Raw genomic sequence first — 18734 nt, forward strand, 5'->3', positions numbered from 1 at the left:
TTGTTACGCTAACAGATGGTGCTAGTGTCAAAATATATCGACTTTAACTGCCATCTGGAAACAATCGAGGTAACTATTTGATGGATTGGTAGGTCAACTCTATGGTTCTATATCTGCGACGTTCCCACATAGTGCAATTCGCTTCTCCAGACGAGGACCCGAAAGGTATACAATTATACCTTTTTTTTGCTTTATTTTAAGTTGTAGAATAGTGCTCTGTGGTCCGCGGGCACCATTATTAGAACATCCGATATATTATTGGTGTTATATTATTACACTTTGTACAGGCTAATTTCAATCTTAGCCTTTCATTACATTCTTATTCCGAAATAAAGGAGTTAAGAAATAAACAAACAAGTACAAGTCAGTTGCATTTATTAAATATCCTAATAATTTTTCCGCTTGTCTTTTTTGTCATGTAGTAACATAATTATTTATACAATGATTCACATTTTTTTCTTGCTTATTTCTATATACAATTATGTAATTTGTTTGCTGACCAGACATGCCTATTTGCCTACACACGAGGCGCACTGGTTAAATAAATACAACATCAGGGAAGAAGTATGTTAAAATGTACCTTAGGTACTTTGAACCTGAGTCCAATAGACAAGTCTATCTACATAATGAAGACCCAGGGACTTTTGAGGCCTTTTTACAAGAATTGCACATCATATTAATTCAACAGTATTGCTTTTGTTCTTTTTTAAATATGAGGGCGTACAAACCCATGCAAAAATATTCTTCTGTATGAGGTGAAAAGTTCATTATTATTATTATTTTTACTCACGTTGTCAAAAAATAATAATCATAATATAAAGGAACACATGCATGAATTATAACATACTATTACTCCTGTTCTTTTCTCTATCACTTCCATGTGACAAAATATCATTTTACTTTTTTTTTTATTTATAACAAATGGCTAACAATCAAATAAATAAAACCAGTTTTTATTATTATTGTAATTGCAGAACTAATGGAACACATTGGGAGGGACTTAAAACTTCTTAAGTACGTGTGACTATAAAACATTGTCAGCATGTTAAGACAAAAATACATGATGCAATTTTTTTCTATCTAAAAAAAAAGTTAATAAAAACATATGGCAGCACCAATTATATAAAGCGTTGTTATTATTATTATTATTATGGGTGAAACATAAAAATAATCAGTACTTAACAGCACAGTAACTACAGATTATATACAAGAATTTTTTTTGTCTCTTTCTTACGACATTTTTCTTAAGGGAATTTCCAGTCTTCTATTAACACAGCAATAGCTGTAAAAACAATCAATCACGAATCATACAGCATTCTTTTAGCATCTCTTGAAGGAAAGAGGAAAAATATGTAGATGAAACCCAGCACAAGGAGAAACACTTAATGGAAATCACAGACAAGAAAGAGTGAAATTCTTTCTTCTAAAAAGTTGCTGAGCCAAAAAAAGCACTTTTTGTTGTAATTATGTTATTGGTTTTACTTGGTGATTTGGTGAAAGTGGAAAATGCTGCTATATAGCATTTTTGTTATTTATAAAGTAGTACACTACAAGAGCAGAGTCTCACTTAAAATACAGCGAATTACACAGTATTTTTTTTTTTCATTTTCCTAGACAGTGTTTTCATTAAACATATTGTTTGTTTGCTTTTCTTTGCACAATACATTCATCCAATCAGACGTCTCATATGGCATACATTCCTCACATGGCACAGCTATAAAGTAAACAGAAATCACCCAAACACTTTTTTTTAAAAGTTTTTAGTGTCTTTTTCATAGAGTTTTGCAGTTTATTTTGCATTCGCAAAAAAAGAAGTCTTATCTTAAAAACTTGTTTTTATTTGTTTGCTTCTAAAAGTTACTCAGTCAATTTCTTAAAAGTCTTTTTTCAATTTTTATTTTTTACACCTATTTATTTTAAGTCTTCAGTGAGTTATTTCTGTGTTACATTTGATGACTACCCTGTATGATGTTACAGATTGTGCTATTTTGGATTTCTTTTTTTATTTTTCTAAATTTGCATTGCAATAAATCCATCCGCACTAAATTCACTCCATTTCTTTCTTTATTATCACACTATTTACCACTCCTTTTACTAATTTCCTGTCCATGTGGATTATTTTTTTCTTACTTGTCCCACTATATTTTCTTCACCACGGTCACCACTAAAACTGCACCAGAATATTTCATTTTCTGCTTCCACTTTTGTGGTTGACTAAGTGAAATCACGAGTCATGTCTATGTGAGCGTGACCTTCTGCTTTTTCTCCTTTTCCGTTTGCCATCGCGCTGGAAAATAACATTACTAGGATCGTCAGCCAATTGTGGGTATCGATGAATGCTATGAATGTCCACACCATCGTAACCATCAACATCTCCATGCAGCAGCAGTTCATCCTTTTCTTCTTCAGTCCAATCAGTTCGTCCTTGGAAACCCATCGAAACTAACTGCTTCTCCAATTCCCACGCGCGTTCCACAGCCCGCTTATGTGCGTGTTTCAATATTCTATGTCGCTCTTGTTCTATGTCCGTGCCGTAACGTATGTAAATAACAGCATCATTATTATGTAATTTCAACTCATTTCCGTGTTCGGCTTCATGAATTGACATGTTAAACATACCACCAAGCCTTCGAAGTTCCTCTTGGTCGTCTCGAATTTTAAGAGTATTGTCCTTTATAAAATAAAACACATCTTGATCATGGATATTAAAATGCAAGTCAAGGAAGTATGAATTGTTAAACACTGATGTAACTACATCCTGCACTACACTATTAACACCTTCCACAACACTCACCATTGCTTTACCACCAACACGAGATATTAACACACCTTCTCCAAAAACTGCCCTCCTATAGGCAACTTTTGGTAGAAGGTTTCGAGTTTTCGTTTCCAGTTTCAACAACGGCTTTGGTATAAATCCAAGGTCTTTAAATTTTTCATTCACTTTCTCCACAATGCACTCTAAACCTGATATCACTCCGAATTCAGGAGACAATTGAGGGGAAGTGATGTCAGCATTGGGTCTGTAAACCATCTTCGGCGTGTAGACAGATCCTAACATTTTGTCGACGTCGTAACCATAGAGTTTCAGCCAATTAGGAAGATCTGTTCAAAGAAGGAAAAGAACATTTGTAAACATGTATTCTCCATGATAGTAATTTAATGAACTTTTTTTAAAAAATCATATCAATCAAAGTAAAAACATATTCAAATAACATTCAAAAAAAAGGATACTCACAAATTCTTTAGAATAATATTCTTTCGGACATATCTACAAATTTTCATAACACCATCACTGTCTACACTATAGCCATTGTACATAAATTAAGTCAACTCTGAAATTATTGCTAAATATTGGTTTTCCTCTGACTTAGTATATTTGTATTGATGCCAATAAATCGATAACATTAAGAGTTTACATCAAGAGAATCTTATTTCCAGCACAATAATAAAAGCGCCATATTAGTTGAATCAAAATACTGCCATAAGATAATAAGTAGTTAATTACAGACAAAGGTGGCAGTAAACATTTCTAATGCAGGAAATTATGGCCCATCAATGCACTATCAATCTCTCTATATCGGCATTATTGTTAATTTGTGTTAAAATGATCCTGGTCCGGGAATGTTACAATTTACAGTTCTTTTTAGATATGTGTATCTTTGTAAATAATATACTGACATTTTATGTAGCTGATAATAAAACTGTAGTACTGTTACTTTTAATTTTAAAAAAATTATTAAGAAAGAAACAATTTTCAACTTTTTACTGTGATACTTTGAAAAAACGAAAATGAAATCTATCAATTTTTTGTTCTATGGTTATGCCCTGTAGGCTGAAGGAGACGGATGATTAGTGAAAGTGAATGATTATGAAAAGAACTGATGAAATGCAAATGTGGGAGAACCTCGAGAAAAGCCACATATATATATTAGGTTGTTTACTTTTACATTTGTACACTTTTTTTTTTTAAAAAAAAAAATATATAAAACTATACTTGTTTCAAATATGGTGTTGCCGAGGGTTGTTGCGTATCTCCTCGATAAAAAGAAAACGGATGACGAAATTTGGAGAAAGTAAACGAAAAGAGACGGATTCTAAGAACCACAGAGAAGTGAAGAAACTTGATTAGATATCTTTAATACGGCATTTTCGGAGTGGATTTTGCTTAAAGAAAAACAAGAGAAAGGTCTCGATAAGCATATCTAGGAGACTATGCAAGTGAATAAAATATTTGGAATAAAGGTAAGGAATTAAGAAATATTTCGACTTTCAAAAGTACAGTACCAATCTTTCAAAGACAGAAATTCTAATCACACGACAAGATGCAATAGTAGATATTTAAACGTAAAAAGAAATACAAATATTCAGATTAATTAAGTCAATTTCAGCAAAAACATATATTAAATAATGCAAATAAAATTTTACATAACTTGTTCATTTGATTAATAAATAAAATTGATTAACCAGGGGTGCCCACAAAGGGGGGCTATGACGCAAACTGCGTCATTGAAATATTTGGGGGGTTAAAAATCTATGTTTGAGGGGGTGTAAAATTAATCGAAAAGATTCTTTTTCATGGAAGAACACCTACGGATAGACAATTGAGGGGGGTGCGTCATGGACATGAGGGGGTGGGCACCACTGGATTAACTGTACTAATAAAGAAAAATTAAAATTAAAACCTTAATTAAAAATAAACAGGCATAACAGCTTCTTTCCTTTTTCCTTAAAACATCTTATGTACAACTAACTTCGTCAAGGGATTACTGAGTTAAGAAAATTTAGTTTCCGGATTGAAATCGACAGAAATGAAAATTGTTTACGTAAATATTACGTCAATATACTTAATATATTCATGTTAAAGAAATTACTATATTATTTTCGAGACATTACATATTACACATTTCAAAACAAACTATTTCTTTGATGCAAAAATTCCTTTACATTGTCACTTAATATTTATGAGAACCAATTTTAATGATTTTTTTTATACCAATTTCTAGCCCATAATACTTTCCTTAACCCAGCGTTTCTCAAACTATAGTTTGCGGATTACAAGTGGTTTTCGACGTCTACCTTTCTGGTCTTCGTAAATTGAACATTAGTCCCAAAAAAGCACGACAGGAAAAATGTAATTCAATGTGAATTGCGAACTACACACTATAGTTAAGAATTCAAACAGCTGTAGATATTGCAAGTAATAGGTTATACAATTTATTAAGGTAAATGTAATATAAATTCTAACAGCATGTATACAGGGTTCCCACACTAAATAAATGAATTCACTGTTTTCGCGGCTCAAAACTTTTTAATTTTATGGTCGGAAAGTTTATAAAAATAACCTTTACTGATCGCATAACAAGAAAATCTGGCCGGTACGAGACCGAAACTATTAAATTTCAGGGAACTATTAAATTTGAAATATTTACAAAGCATAGTTCTGCGACTCAAAATGACTTTTATTTTCTTCTGATAATATTTTTTTCTATTATTTGAAAATTTTCTACACTTTCAAGGTTTGATAACAAAATTCATGGCTTTTCCCAGGTTTTTACATTGTATACGAAATCCACGGCTTATTCATGGTTTTAAGGCTTTTATAGATGTATGGACACCCTGATATAGATAATTTTGAAATAGTCTCGATAGCATTCAATTATTAAAAACACAAACCAATACATAACAATATACAACTAAGGCGAATTAATTTATACTGTTTTTAAAATATATTGGTATATGCTTAAAACACAAATAATGAAAAATTTGCTTTTGAAAGGGATAAGAGTAGAATGATCTGTAAACCATTTTGCCTAATAAAGTTGTTCCCACTTGAAAACAAGTTTGAGAAACGCTGCCTTAGTCCATTTGTCACTAACGAAGTTAGTTGTGACAACACATAACACATTATACCTGTATGTGTGGACTTGTATATTTAACAAAAATAGAGCAACTTACCTGTCATGTATGAAATATTTTGCTTTCTGTTGATAGGATCATTATTGTGGAATCTATAAATGAAGACATCTGTTGGAGTTGTAAGCTTGTTTGCCAATTCTTCCCAAGCAGGTGTCATCCACTGACCAACTACTGGATCGTATAATCGATTTTCCACATAGATAAGGCCAGTCGTAACATCTAACAATCCTCCGTGGAAGTCAATCGGAAGATAGAAACCGGGATTTGTGTCCTTGACAACTTTACCAAAAGGAGTCCTATGTATTTCTTTCACAACTTTGCCATTTGTATCAAAGATGGCCAGAGGAGAGCCATTTTGATCAGTTGCAACGTAAAACCTTTTCTCTCCTGTTTCAATTGATACCAACATCTTCCTTTCATCATACAACAGTCTGTATGTTATTCCTAATTTGGGGAAATGAATGTGGCTCACATGATCTGGAATACTAGGATTTGCATAGAAATATTGAGTCACATTGCCATGATCATCATGCCACGATATGAGACGATTTTTATCATCATAAAAGTACCACGTCTGGAATTTTTGCTTTTCCAGAGCATGGACAAGTTGTCCTTTTGAGTTGTACTGGTACTTTTGCTCACCGCGACGCACAACAAAACCTCGACCGTCGTAACTATTGAATTCAACATCACCATACTGCACCACTCGATCACCACTATCATAACCTAATGATATCTTCTCGCCTTGTTCAATCACACCGATCACATTTCCATTCTCGTCATACACATATTTCCAATTACCACTTCCTACTACTTCTAGAACATGTCCATCAGAGTTATAAGTAATACGATCCACCATTGACGTTCCACTTAACATATATTTTTGATTCTTAATTTTATTGCGTTTATCATACTCTAGTTCCATTCTAAAAACATCTAATGTTTTAATGTTCATCAGGACAGATTTTATTCTGCCATGTCGATCATAATCGGTTATTGTAAAGAACTGTTTACTAGTGTCCTGTAAAACAGATCGATTGAAAGTATTTCTATATAAACGAAGATCACTAACACTTTCCAAAACTCCAAAATTTTGATTATACTTAATTCGCAAAGGCGGAAGATCTTTCCCATTAACTTCAACGTCCACTCCCGAAATTCTTGCGTTCCCATCGTATTGATATTTAAAGTGAGCATTATCTAAACCAGTTTTACTGCCAAATTTCAATTTCTCCTCTTTCATCAAACCTGCATGATATTTGAATTCCTGTTTCATTTCAAAATTGGGTTCTCTTATGTCAATGTCTTTCACTAATCCCGTGTTATCTTGATAACTATAATGCGTGGAAGAAAATCCTGCAAGTATTGTCTCCAATCGTCCATTTTTGTCGTAAATATAGACAACCTTCCCTGATTGATGTGGATAAATCTTGGCCAAAATTTGACTGTCGTCGTTGTACAAAATTTCATACGGATGACGATTCATTGGTGAGAAGTACTGATACTTGAAGAAACCCAAAGACGTTTGCAAGGAGAATGCGTGGATATGGCCTCGTGGAGTGGTTAAAGACTGCAGGGCTCCTGCTTCGTCGTACTGAAGGAAATAGTCGCTCCCTCGAGGTGTTGTGACCTTCAGGGGCTAAAAGAAAACAAAAAAATTAGCAAATAAGTCTTAAACAGGTAATGTGAGATTTATTAGTAGCAAAATGACAAAGAAATTTATCTTACGAAAGCAAATATCTGGAGGGTCTTGCAAATTGCATTGAGGGTCTTGTTCCTTATGAAACAATTTGTTAATTAGATTACAATATTTTCTACGAAATTTTTTGTACTGAAGTTATACAATGAATTCGGATATTGTTACTATATACACATGTACATGACACAATCGATTTTAGAATGTAATTATACAATCTAGTGCAAAAATTCCCTTTTTTTTTTTAACGTACAACTTGTCATTATTATGCTAATTCAATGTTAGTTATATGTTTGGTGGTTACAAAACTATTTCCAGTAAAATTAGTTCTGCTTTTGGAATCAATTGTACACTCTGTTGCAAGAAAATTTTCAGTAAAATTAGTCTACGAATAGAGCAGATATTTTAGACTCAATCGCATAGTCTGTTGCAAAGAAGTTCTCTCTTCAAAAACATATCGTTTAATGTTTTATCACAAACATTTTTCACATTTTATTCAGTTCAGTCCTTTTGTCACAAAATGTACTAAAATCAGTAAGAAGTTATTTGAAATATTAATCACTACACATTGATCTACAATTTAGCGGTACCAACATAAAAACCTGAATTAAATATTAAAAAAATATTTATGAAGCAAAAGCTCTTCATTACTTTACAGCTAGTGAAAGCAACAGGATTGTTTACCGTAATTATACTAGGAATATAACAATCCTTTTAGGATTTTCAGGTCACATTATAGGTGAGTATAAGTAACATAACAATTAATTAATCAATTACACAATGCTCAAAACAATCAATTAACGAAACATGGAAAGCACCTTTATTTTTTTTATTTATTTATTTATTATTATTATTATTATTATTATTATTATTATTATTATTATTTTAATAACGAGGAGCATTCAGAAAGTTCTCGAAATGTTCTAGTTTTAGCATTTGTGATGCAATTACAATGAAGCTTGTACAGTAGTCCTTAGGTTGCCTAATTATAAATTCGAAAAAGGTCATAATAGGCAGTGTATGAGTAATATAGCTGAACGAATGAGTGTGTAGTGACTGTAGTGACTGTTCAGTTGGTGCAATTTCATAGATTGAGCAACGCGCAAACATCAAGTTCAGGTGCAAATTGGGGAAAATCTGCTTCTGAGACTTTGATAGCCTTAAAAACAGTTTAGCACCAACGGATATTTGGCTCTTTCCAAAGATAAAAACGGGCTTTTTCCGTTTCGCAGTGAGATCAAAACTAACGCGACGGATGAACTTTAGAAGATACCAAGAGAGAACTTCCGTCGGTGTTTCCACCAATCGCAGGAGCGGTATAGAACAAGTGTATGTGTGTGTGTGTGTGTTCCGAAGATGTCAACTTCGAAGGTGAAAAAAATGAATATGTACTTATATTGTGGTAATAAAGAGCTATAACAGAACTCCGGGAACTTTTTGACTTCCCATCGTATTATAACCCCTCCCCCAGTGAAAAGCACCATAAAACTTCCAAATAAAGTTGCAAGTGCTGGATAAACGAAATTGTCTCTATACTGCGAGAAATTTTTGGAGAGACAATAATTTTTGTTATGTTTTCGAACACAACTAATAAGAAAAGAATTACATGGATCATGGAGTAGACAGAAATGGATATTATAGCGGCAATAAAATCACTGAAGTGATACTGGGCCAATATATTGATAGGAAAATAACAACTGATGGACAAAAACAATGCTTGAGTGGATATCCCATTGCCTTCATTCAACATAAACTGGATCTATTTAGTAATAATGACGAAGGAAAGAAGGAATGAATTTTAAGTAAAATCTGTTTTCTCATATATTATTACGTTCCTTTTGTTACTAAAGACATAATTTATACGGTTTACCAAACATTGTTAGGGTCATCAAGTTTAGGAAACTCATGTGGGCAGGTTATGTAGCCAGGATGTAGGAATGCTTTTAAAGTCTTAACTGGAAGACCAACCGGAAAACGACCGTTAGGAAGACTTAGGCGCAGATGGGAGGACAATATTAAGATGGATGGATCAGGAATACAAAGCAGAAACTGGATCCAATTGGCTAAGGATAGAAGTCACTGGAGAGCCTTTGTGAACGCGGCATTGAACCTCCGGTTTCCATAGGCCATAGAGTTAGTTGGTTAGTTAGTTACTAAAGAGTTTACCAATAAGAACCTAGTGTTCTGGCAACACTGACCGGATCTGTGATAGTAAACAGTGACAGCTGTGTGCAGTAGTCTGATAAATTAGCACGCAAAAATATACAATTCATACTAATATGGACTTATTGCACGAAAAGTTACCCGGACGCATTGTGTCAAGAAATGGTGACGTGAACTGGCCGCCTAGACCATATGATCTCACTGCCTCTTCGCCCCTTGAATTATTATCTATGAAGTTATCTGAAGTTTACCCCAGTCTATGAAAATAAGCCACGAATAATACGTAAACTGAAGGAGAACACTAGAAGCCTATTGCGAATTTATCGCTTAATATATAAGCAAAACTGGTGCAAAATTAAACCTTCTGTATCCACTCCCACGAAGGAGACGAGGACATTTAAATGACATTATCTTCAGAACATAACGGCACTGATTGCTTTCCATATAAAAAGAAAACTATTGTATACGCTCGCGTAACGTCCGCACTATTTTTCACTAAACTTGCAAATCCAAAATACGGTGCGGACTTCACGCGGGTTATTCAGAAAGGGCCGCAATTTTCCATCTTTGATTTTTGACATAAATTGCTGTTCGAACCTTGTATGTAATACTGGTAATTAACTGAATGAAGGACATCTCCAAGAGAATATAATGCAACGTCTCTCTTTTTCATTGAGTTCCTTCTGCCAACTGAGAACAAAACAAATGCACTATTTCTCTTTAAAAGTGTACATGATTCGTTTCTTTCCTTTTTATACAGATAAGATCATTCTTCATCGTGACTAAAAAGGAATATAACAAAAATACCCATAATTTGTGTTTTCATGTAGAAGAAATATGTGATTTTTAGGATGTGAACATTATACAGTTTTTTTTAAATGTTATCTCTAAAGTTCGATCCCGGACTTTACGCGAGCGTATACGGTATTTCACCCTTACTTGTAGTTTTTATTCTATCAGTTAAAATTCTGACATTCTTATTGGTAGACCTTACACATAATTAATATCGAATCAAATGTCTGCGAGTTTATTATTATTTCCCTTTCCAAAATAAAGACAAGATACTTACCAAATTACTAAACATGTCCTTGAAAGCATACTTCATTGCGGTTTCATCTGCATATCGTATCTCATCTAACCTTCCTGCTCTGTCAAAGCCATAGCTTTCAGTCATGTCACCCCATTTCCATTTTGTCACTCGGCTGAAGCGATCATATTCCAGTTCAACGGGAGCAAATATGCCATTGCGACTGAAATAAAATACAAAATAATTTAGTTAATAGTTTCACCCTTCAACAAATTAATTCAATAGTTTTAAAAATAATAACTAATGAGATAAAGGTTCAAAGTAGTGATAGAGTAAATTGTATATGTTATTGCTCCTCGAAGGTCATAACTGAACCATACTTCCAACAAAATTACGCCTTATTTCTCTTCAATTACAGATAATGATAAGCACGTTTACTACCGTGTATTTCCTCCGTTACACTCTTTTCCACGATGATGACTCTTTAAATACAACACCCATTTAAACGTTAACTAAAATCATTACAAGATTAATAATAAATAACTGAAAATTCTCCAAAATTAGTGCATCTTGGTATCCTCTGTATAAATAATAAAATTATTATCAAAACTATTTGAAATTTATCATTGGCGATGCATGAAATAAAATCCTCAACTAGATTTACAGCACATGCAATGTAGCTAACATGATAATTTTCTGTTCCCGCTCCTCTCTAATACACATTAACGAGACGTTGACCAGCTGCCGTTACATTACTGGCCTATTTACTGACGACGCCAGCTTCAATTTCTTCGAAAGGTAAGCGGAGGGGCAGATAATTTTTTTTTGGGGGGGGGGTATTTTTTCTCCCCCCTCTTCTCTTTTATTGAAAAGGGTAGTTTATATTTCTTGATCTACATCACAACAGATGATGTCTAGGTAGAGGCATTGCCACTGAAAAAGAATTTCGGCCTCGTTTGCTGGTGTTACTGGGCTTGTAGTTTCTAAGTGGATTCGTTACAACGCGCAGCAACATGTAACATGCAGCATCCGATAAGTCCTAATGGGCCTTATGTTGCATCGTTTTTTGGCTCGTGCATCCAATTAGTCTCTTGCCTACCGAACATAGCTGATTCATAATCCCACATCAAAGACTCTCCCATATGGTTCCATCAGTTGAAAACTTTGGCTTCACGCGAAATTGATCTTTGTATGTTTTGCTCGGCTCCCGGTTGCTGTTGTATGTTGTAGATCATTTCACTCTTATACCAATAAGATACTTCTCTAACAAATTTCGAATTTTCTTTATGTTCTAATTTTTATTGGCAGTAGTATATTTTCATTAAATAGCTACCCAGATTACTAACACCTAATGCCTTATAATATATTACATTATAATAAATAATATATTACATTTTGATATATAATACCTAATTGTTCTAATCTCTTGTATTATAGAATCTCGTGTATCGTACGCTATTCTTACATAATTGCATTATTACAATATTATAATTATTTAATCAGTAGTTCACTGACAAGTATTGTGCACTGCTTCAATTATTGCTGAAACCTTACTAAACCATGAATAATCTAAGCCAAGTAGATAACTCACCTGGGACCCCATCTCACAGGTCTCGCCATTTCATCATACGTAATATTTAAAAGTTCGACTCGATCGTCCATGAATACAGCAACAGTTCCAGTTTCTCTATCGTACTCAAGAGTCAACAAGTTGTCTCCATTAACTCTTAGTTTTCGACCAATTTGTACAACTTGCTTGTTCTTCCCTTTGCCCTCACGTCGCAAGAAGTATCGCCATTCAAATCTGTTTGCAAGATCGTCTCCAATTTCCGTCTTTTGTTTGGCAGGAACTGGGAAGCTCTCTCCAATCACTGGATGAATATCTGAGAGAACTGTGTAAGGAACAGTCTCTGTGTTAATTGTGTGCGACCACGGAGCTGCATTCACCACGCTTCCATCAGGCAAAACCATTGTTCTATGTTCTGCTTCACCTTTAACGACAAAGTGGTATTTTAAAGTTACAGAAATATTTTTTAAAACTAAAATATATATAAAAGAATTGAACACATATTTAACTGTTGTTTGATTCTGTAACTTATGAAGTTCAATTCAGTTTATTGCGTTCCTTCAATGCTACTTGTACATAATGATACAAGGCATTGATCTTGTCAGTAAGATAAACAATAAATAATACCTTCAATAAAAATTTAAAAAAAAAAAATCAATATATGAACTCACATTGCGATACAATGAAGAGTACAAAAATTTATACAATGATAGTTGTACAAAAATGCGAAGTTTTATACGATTTGGTTTCAATTGCTAATACGATTATATGAAGCAATTTAGTCAACTAAAATTTTCAAGATTGTGATCATGTATTCCTTTACACTGTAAAATGTATCCTTTAATATGTTTCGGAAAACTTTCCTGATTTTTTTTTTTTTTTTTTTTTTTTTAACCTTTGATGGAAGACGGTTCTACATCTTAAATTTCTTTCACTATTATAGATTTTGAAAATTTTGAGGAATTACTTCTAATTACAAAAAGATCGCCTTTATTCATTGTATTGTAGTTATGTATGGCTATATTTTATTTATTTACTTATTCTATTAAATGTTTCCTAACCGTACATAATATTTCATACATGTAAATAAAAGGTAGTGTTAATATGTAAAGCCTGCTAATGATTTCGCGATAGCTTTCACATCAGTAGTTTGTAATGATTTTCGTTGCCACTGATTGCAGGCAAAATACCCTAATTAATTCGCATGAGGTTCCCTATTATACTATGCTATATATGTCATTTAAATAAAATATGGAATAGTATAACGATAGGAATTGTTTCCTTACCTAAATTGATATAAAGGATTTGATTGTATATTTACCTGAAACTAGCCTATTACAGAAAGTTCTTCCATGGGTCAACCATAGTACCCAGTGAATCAATTTATATTTAATTTAGTTTTAGTTGAAAATGTTATCAGGACTTACTTATATTTTACTTATATTTCTCTTGCAAACAAATGAGTTTCATCACAATACAAGGTTATTTGAACTTGAAATTACAAAACAATGGAAGGCGCTCAGAAATTCTGATTAAATATTGCATTTATTATGCTTATTGATGTCTTTCAAAATTTCAAAAAGTTATATGTTTGAAACACGTTACTTTTAAAAAGAAAAAAAGGAACCGAAAATTAAATTCTCTGTTGATTTAGATTAAGGCAATCTAAATAAAGTTGGCTAAACATTACTGAAATTTTTCAAAAAATTTGTTGCAGAACGTAAAATTATTGTTAAACCTTTATGATTGTAATGATTTTCATTGTTAATTTACCTTACCACCTAAACAAGGCAATGAGACTTCAGATGTACTACAGATTTTCTCCAGAAAATGCCTATAGTAAATCTGAATCTATCATTCTTTTTTCAAAATCATCTTCACCTTCTTTCTGATAATGACCCCAGGAAGGGATTGAATGGATATTCTACGTATTACGAAACGAACAAGTATAGTAATTGCATTATTTATGCTTGTAATTAGACACTGTAAAAACAAGAGAGAATAAACGTCCTGTTGAAGTGTTAGCACGGGAACAAAGGATTAATAAGAAAGTGGAAAGAGCCCGGATTCATTGAAAAAGAGAAAATCGGTGTTATGAATTGGAATGCAGGACGTGAAATTGACAAACAGTGGGGCAAGTTATTGGAAAGAGTTAATTTGTAGTTTGGTTTTCTATCGGAACAGGGAGGGGAAATGGATCAATGGTGATTTCACTTTTGTTATGATTGGCAGAATCCGTTTTGATCAGCCAATCAGCGTTCAGAACAATTTTTTCGGGATCTTGTTATATTTATATGCAACTTTCTCTTTTGTTTTTATACTCTCTGATGAAGCCAATATGTTCAGTTACTTAGCGAAACTGTTACACAGTTACTATTTTAGAATAAACGTCGCTTTGTTCGATTATTTGTTTTTCTAGTTCAAGTTATTTAAGACAGCATTGCTAATATGAACCAGTTATAATCCATGTTAAACCGGCGCTCTTGATCCATACCGGCTATGTCCACTTCTGATCCCTCTTAAACAAAAATAATATCTGTGCGAAGATAAAACTCAGAGAGAAGCATTTTTATCTATATTACATATTTACACTGAAATTTTACTTACCATATTTTGTTATAACAGTTGATCCTTTGATAAGCATAGACACTGGCTCCCTATCATTTTGAGCAACCTTCACTGTAGCGCCTTTGATGCTAAGATCAAAGGACAAATTTATGACTTGTCCTGTTGGTGTGACAGCTGATGTAAGCCTACCGAATTCATCGTAATTGTAAACGTAACTTCTGCCTGTACTATCAAGCTTTGTTTTCAACAACCCTGTTGATCCGTGATAGTCAAAAGTTACATTATAATTGTCTGGAGTACTAAGTTCATGTAACATTCTCATTCGTGTCATCTTCAGTCTACACTTTTGACCTTTGGTATTTTCAATAGAATGAACTTGACTAGAATAATCTCTTAGCAAGAATACTTTATTACCAGCAGCGTCTGTGACGGTACTTAACTTTCCGTTACTTGTATTTACATTATAAGTAAACATGTAAATCGTTTCACCAGTAAGGATGTTTTTCGTTGCTATATGCTGCCCGAATCTATTAAAAATATAGATCTCCTGGGTTTCTGGCGAAAATATTTCGTATTCTCTTAGCTGATCAGCATCAGGGATGCTTGAGGTCACGGATCGTATCCTGTAGTTTGCTTGATCACTGATATGCAATATTCCATCAGGTGTAACAGCAATGGAAGAAATAGTATTAAATTTGGATGTTGCTGCTAGGAAATGATCTTCATCGAAACAGTCACAGCCTCGATCTAAACAATTACATTTTGATTCAGCTCCTGCAAAGTGGAAGATTTTTCCATCAGTGCCAATGACTCTGACCCTGTTAATTCTCTGAGAATCACTCTCAGCAACGTATAAGTCTCCGTTGGGACCAAAAGCGATGCTCTGAGGCATTACAAGGGTAGCGTGGGTTGCTAGTTCTATATCATATCCTCCAGCAGGTGTCGGACAATGTAAAGGTCTTCCAGCAACTACCTTCACCCGACCATCTGGTGTTAACTGCAATATCATGTGATCATCAATAATATGCAATGAGTTGTCCAATGGATTAATAGCGAGTTCTGTTGGCCATCTCAGATGAACCTGAAAACAAAACATTATGAAAATACTCACGAGTACTGAAAATACATACTAATTGTTATGTCTTACAAATTAAAAAAAAAAAAAAAAAAAAAAAAAACTTTCAAATTTTTATGTTTGGTAGGTAGGGAAGTTATACTTGAAACTTCTGTCCTGCTACCTAAAATTATACTACAAGTTATCAAGATTTCAATTTTAATATTGAATTAAATTGAAAATTTTCTATCCCCTCCCACTGGTATAGTGGCCGCTCTCCTTGCTGGTCTAGTAGCTAACGCCTGTGTCTTTGATGCGCATGGTTTTGGGTTCTATTAACAGAGGGAGATAAATATGTGGAATTTTAACCGCCCTTTATCATTGTGTCCGTGTCCTTGTCGTGTAAAGTAAAAAATGGAGTAGAGAAAAAGTGAAAGTGAAATTAAGTAAAAAAAAGAAAAAGAAGAAGAAGAAGGATAATTACGGGGAAAAGTTATTAAGGAATATTCTGTTGATTAGTTAACTTTTCATAAAAATGGATAATGAACAGCGTGTGTGTCTTTAGTGCACGTGGCCCTGGGTTCGATTTCCGGTGGGAGAGCACAAATATTTCACAGTCGTTCATTTTCACTGTTCATCCGCTTCATTTAGCCTAAAGACCTTAATCATCAAACGTTAAACTAAAAAAATTTATTTCACTTTTTGAATTTTTTCCCTTAAGAGAGTACAAGAAAAATACTTTTTAAAAAATAATGTAATATTCCCACAAACAAACAAAACAATCTGAGATTCGATAAGCAAATAATTTTATTCTTAGCCTAGGATACCGGAATACACGAAGCGTTTAATGTTTTCAGGTAATTCCAGAGTAATAGTAAAATATTGTTATGTGGACTTTAAATTAAATTAGTGTACTCAACATATAAAATGTTAGCAATAAAATTCATACCTTAGTAAAACAATTGAAAAGCCGCATAGCAGAATTGAATTAATAAGAATTTCTGCCCCACTTTGAGAAAGACTAGCTAAATAAAGTATAGAAAAATGTTATTGTTAAAGTATTAAAAATGAGTGTACAAGAGGCATTAATCAATAAAATTTCAAGGCACTGAGAGGAAAATAAGTAGAATCAAGTACTTTACGAAAACTAAACATGGATGAAAAGATTGCGATCTTGGCCAATAATTAGTTTTTTGGATCATGGGCCAAATATTTTTGAACGGTCCCTAAATCAAATTTTCGAATTTTCTACGGAATAAGCAGCATACTGATTAACTCATAGTTTGGGTTGGGCTACACTATATGTAGTTCTCCAGATATAAGGCTTACATGAAAATTTTTGATTGAAATATATTGGATCTTTTGATACAATTGATCAGGGGTCACAAAATTTTTGAACGGCCACTAAATCGAGTTTTATATATATATATATATATATATATAACAGAATAAGTTAATGAGTTAACTGATAGTTTGGGTTTGGATACACTATATGTAGTTCACCAGATATAAGGTTTATAAGAATTTTTTTGATTGAAATATATTGAAGCCTTTGATCCAAAAATTGTGGTCCAGTAGTTCTTTCTGCTGTAAAGGTTTCTGTTATGTTCTGTGTGGTAGATCTGAGTGGTTACTTTGGCTATGGTTTTTTATTATATCTATCTAAGAAACAAGCTATGATTTTAGAATGATAGGGAAATATAAATACATACTAAACTTATTATTCTTATCAGCCATTCAATGTAAGTGAAATAAAAGGAGTGACTAAACATAAAAAAGAATATAATGGAGTTTATGTTCTGTAAATGCTTACTGCTCAATGGATACTCATCGTTATTTGTTTTCACAATTATATTATTATAACTTCATGCGTTCTGGTTTCTGAACAATTAGTTATGCGAGTGCATTTTAGGTAATGATTATACAGGTACTCTGCTCTGGTTTTGTATGAAAAAGTAACAATTTCTTTAGATTCAATTTTGACTGTTAGATATGTGAGTTCTAGTGTGTTTGTTTCCACTGAGCTCAGTGATAGTTGAAAGAAACAGAAAAAAATCTTGAAATATTTTACTGAATAAATATATAGATATCGTAAGGTCAGTTTTATTGTTAAGTTAAAATAATGAACAACTAGAACACTGTATTATTTACCTCTTCTACGTTTAATGTTCCCTCACAAGGTATCGGTTTCCAGTGTGCTTTATGCATATGATTCCCAATCACAGTGGTAACTATACCATCTCTATCAACCATACGAATGTTGGTTCCATCGGCGAAATAAACCACATTATCAGAAGATACTGCGACTCCTACAAATGTAAAAAAAAAAATATTTATAATTAAAAAAGATTAATTTCAATAGCTAACGAGTTACTTAGAAATTACCAAACCTACTGCAACTATGTCATAATATCTCTCAGGTGTCTAGAATCATTGGCTTTAAACAGTACTGAAAAAAATGAATATTTTGTTATTGTATAAATTGCGGACTAATTTCAACAGTTGGATTGAAGGTAAATATAAGCTAATGTATAGATGGTTACGACAAAAAGTTCTAATGCGGACATACTAAAACAAATTCGCAGAAATTTACACTGTTATAATCAACATCTTAATGCTAAACATCTAACAAAGTATATTAATCATGAATTAAGAAAAATAGTACTTAGAACTGTGTAAAATGAAAAGAAGAGAAGAGTAAAACCCTCCCAATGATTTGACTGCATTATAAAGCAGTCAT

General features: G+C 33.0%; 1 protein-coding gene across 2 annotated transcripts in view; it reads right to left on the minus strand.

Moving 5' to 3' along the window:
* Positions 1-358: 358 nt before the first annotated feature.
* The window catches only part of Ten-m (teneurin transmembrane protein Ten-m), a 121494-nt gene continuing 103118 nt past the window's right edge, over positions 359-18734 (minus strand). For both annotated transcript variants that reach the window (XM_081738286.1, XM_081738287.1), the window contains 6 exons: positions 18146-18303; positions 14980-16021; positions 12397-12796; positions 10848-11028; positions 5959-7558; positions 359-3105 (listed from right to left, as the gene is read on the minus strand). In XM_081738286.1, coding sequence (XP_081594412.1) covers positions 2225-3105; positions 5959-7558; positions 10848-11028; positions 12397-12796; positions 14980-16021; positions 18146-18303 — 4262 coding nt within the window. In that variant the 3' untranslated portion in view covers positions 359-2224. The remainder of the gene's footprint in view (positions 3106-5958; positions 7559-10847; positions 11029-12396; positions 12797-14979; positions 16022-18145; positions 18304-18734) is intronic.

The sequence above is a fragment of the Thermobia domestica genome, chromosome 14, assembly GCF_964235325.1.
Source record: "Thermobia domestica chromosome 14, izTheDome1.hap1.1, whole genome shotgun sequence".
NCBI lineage: Eukaryota > Metazoa > Arthropoda > Insecta > Zygentoma > Lepismatidae > Thermobia > Thermobia domestica.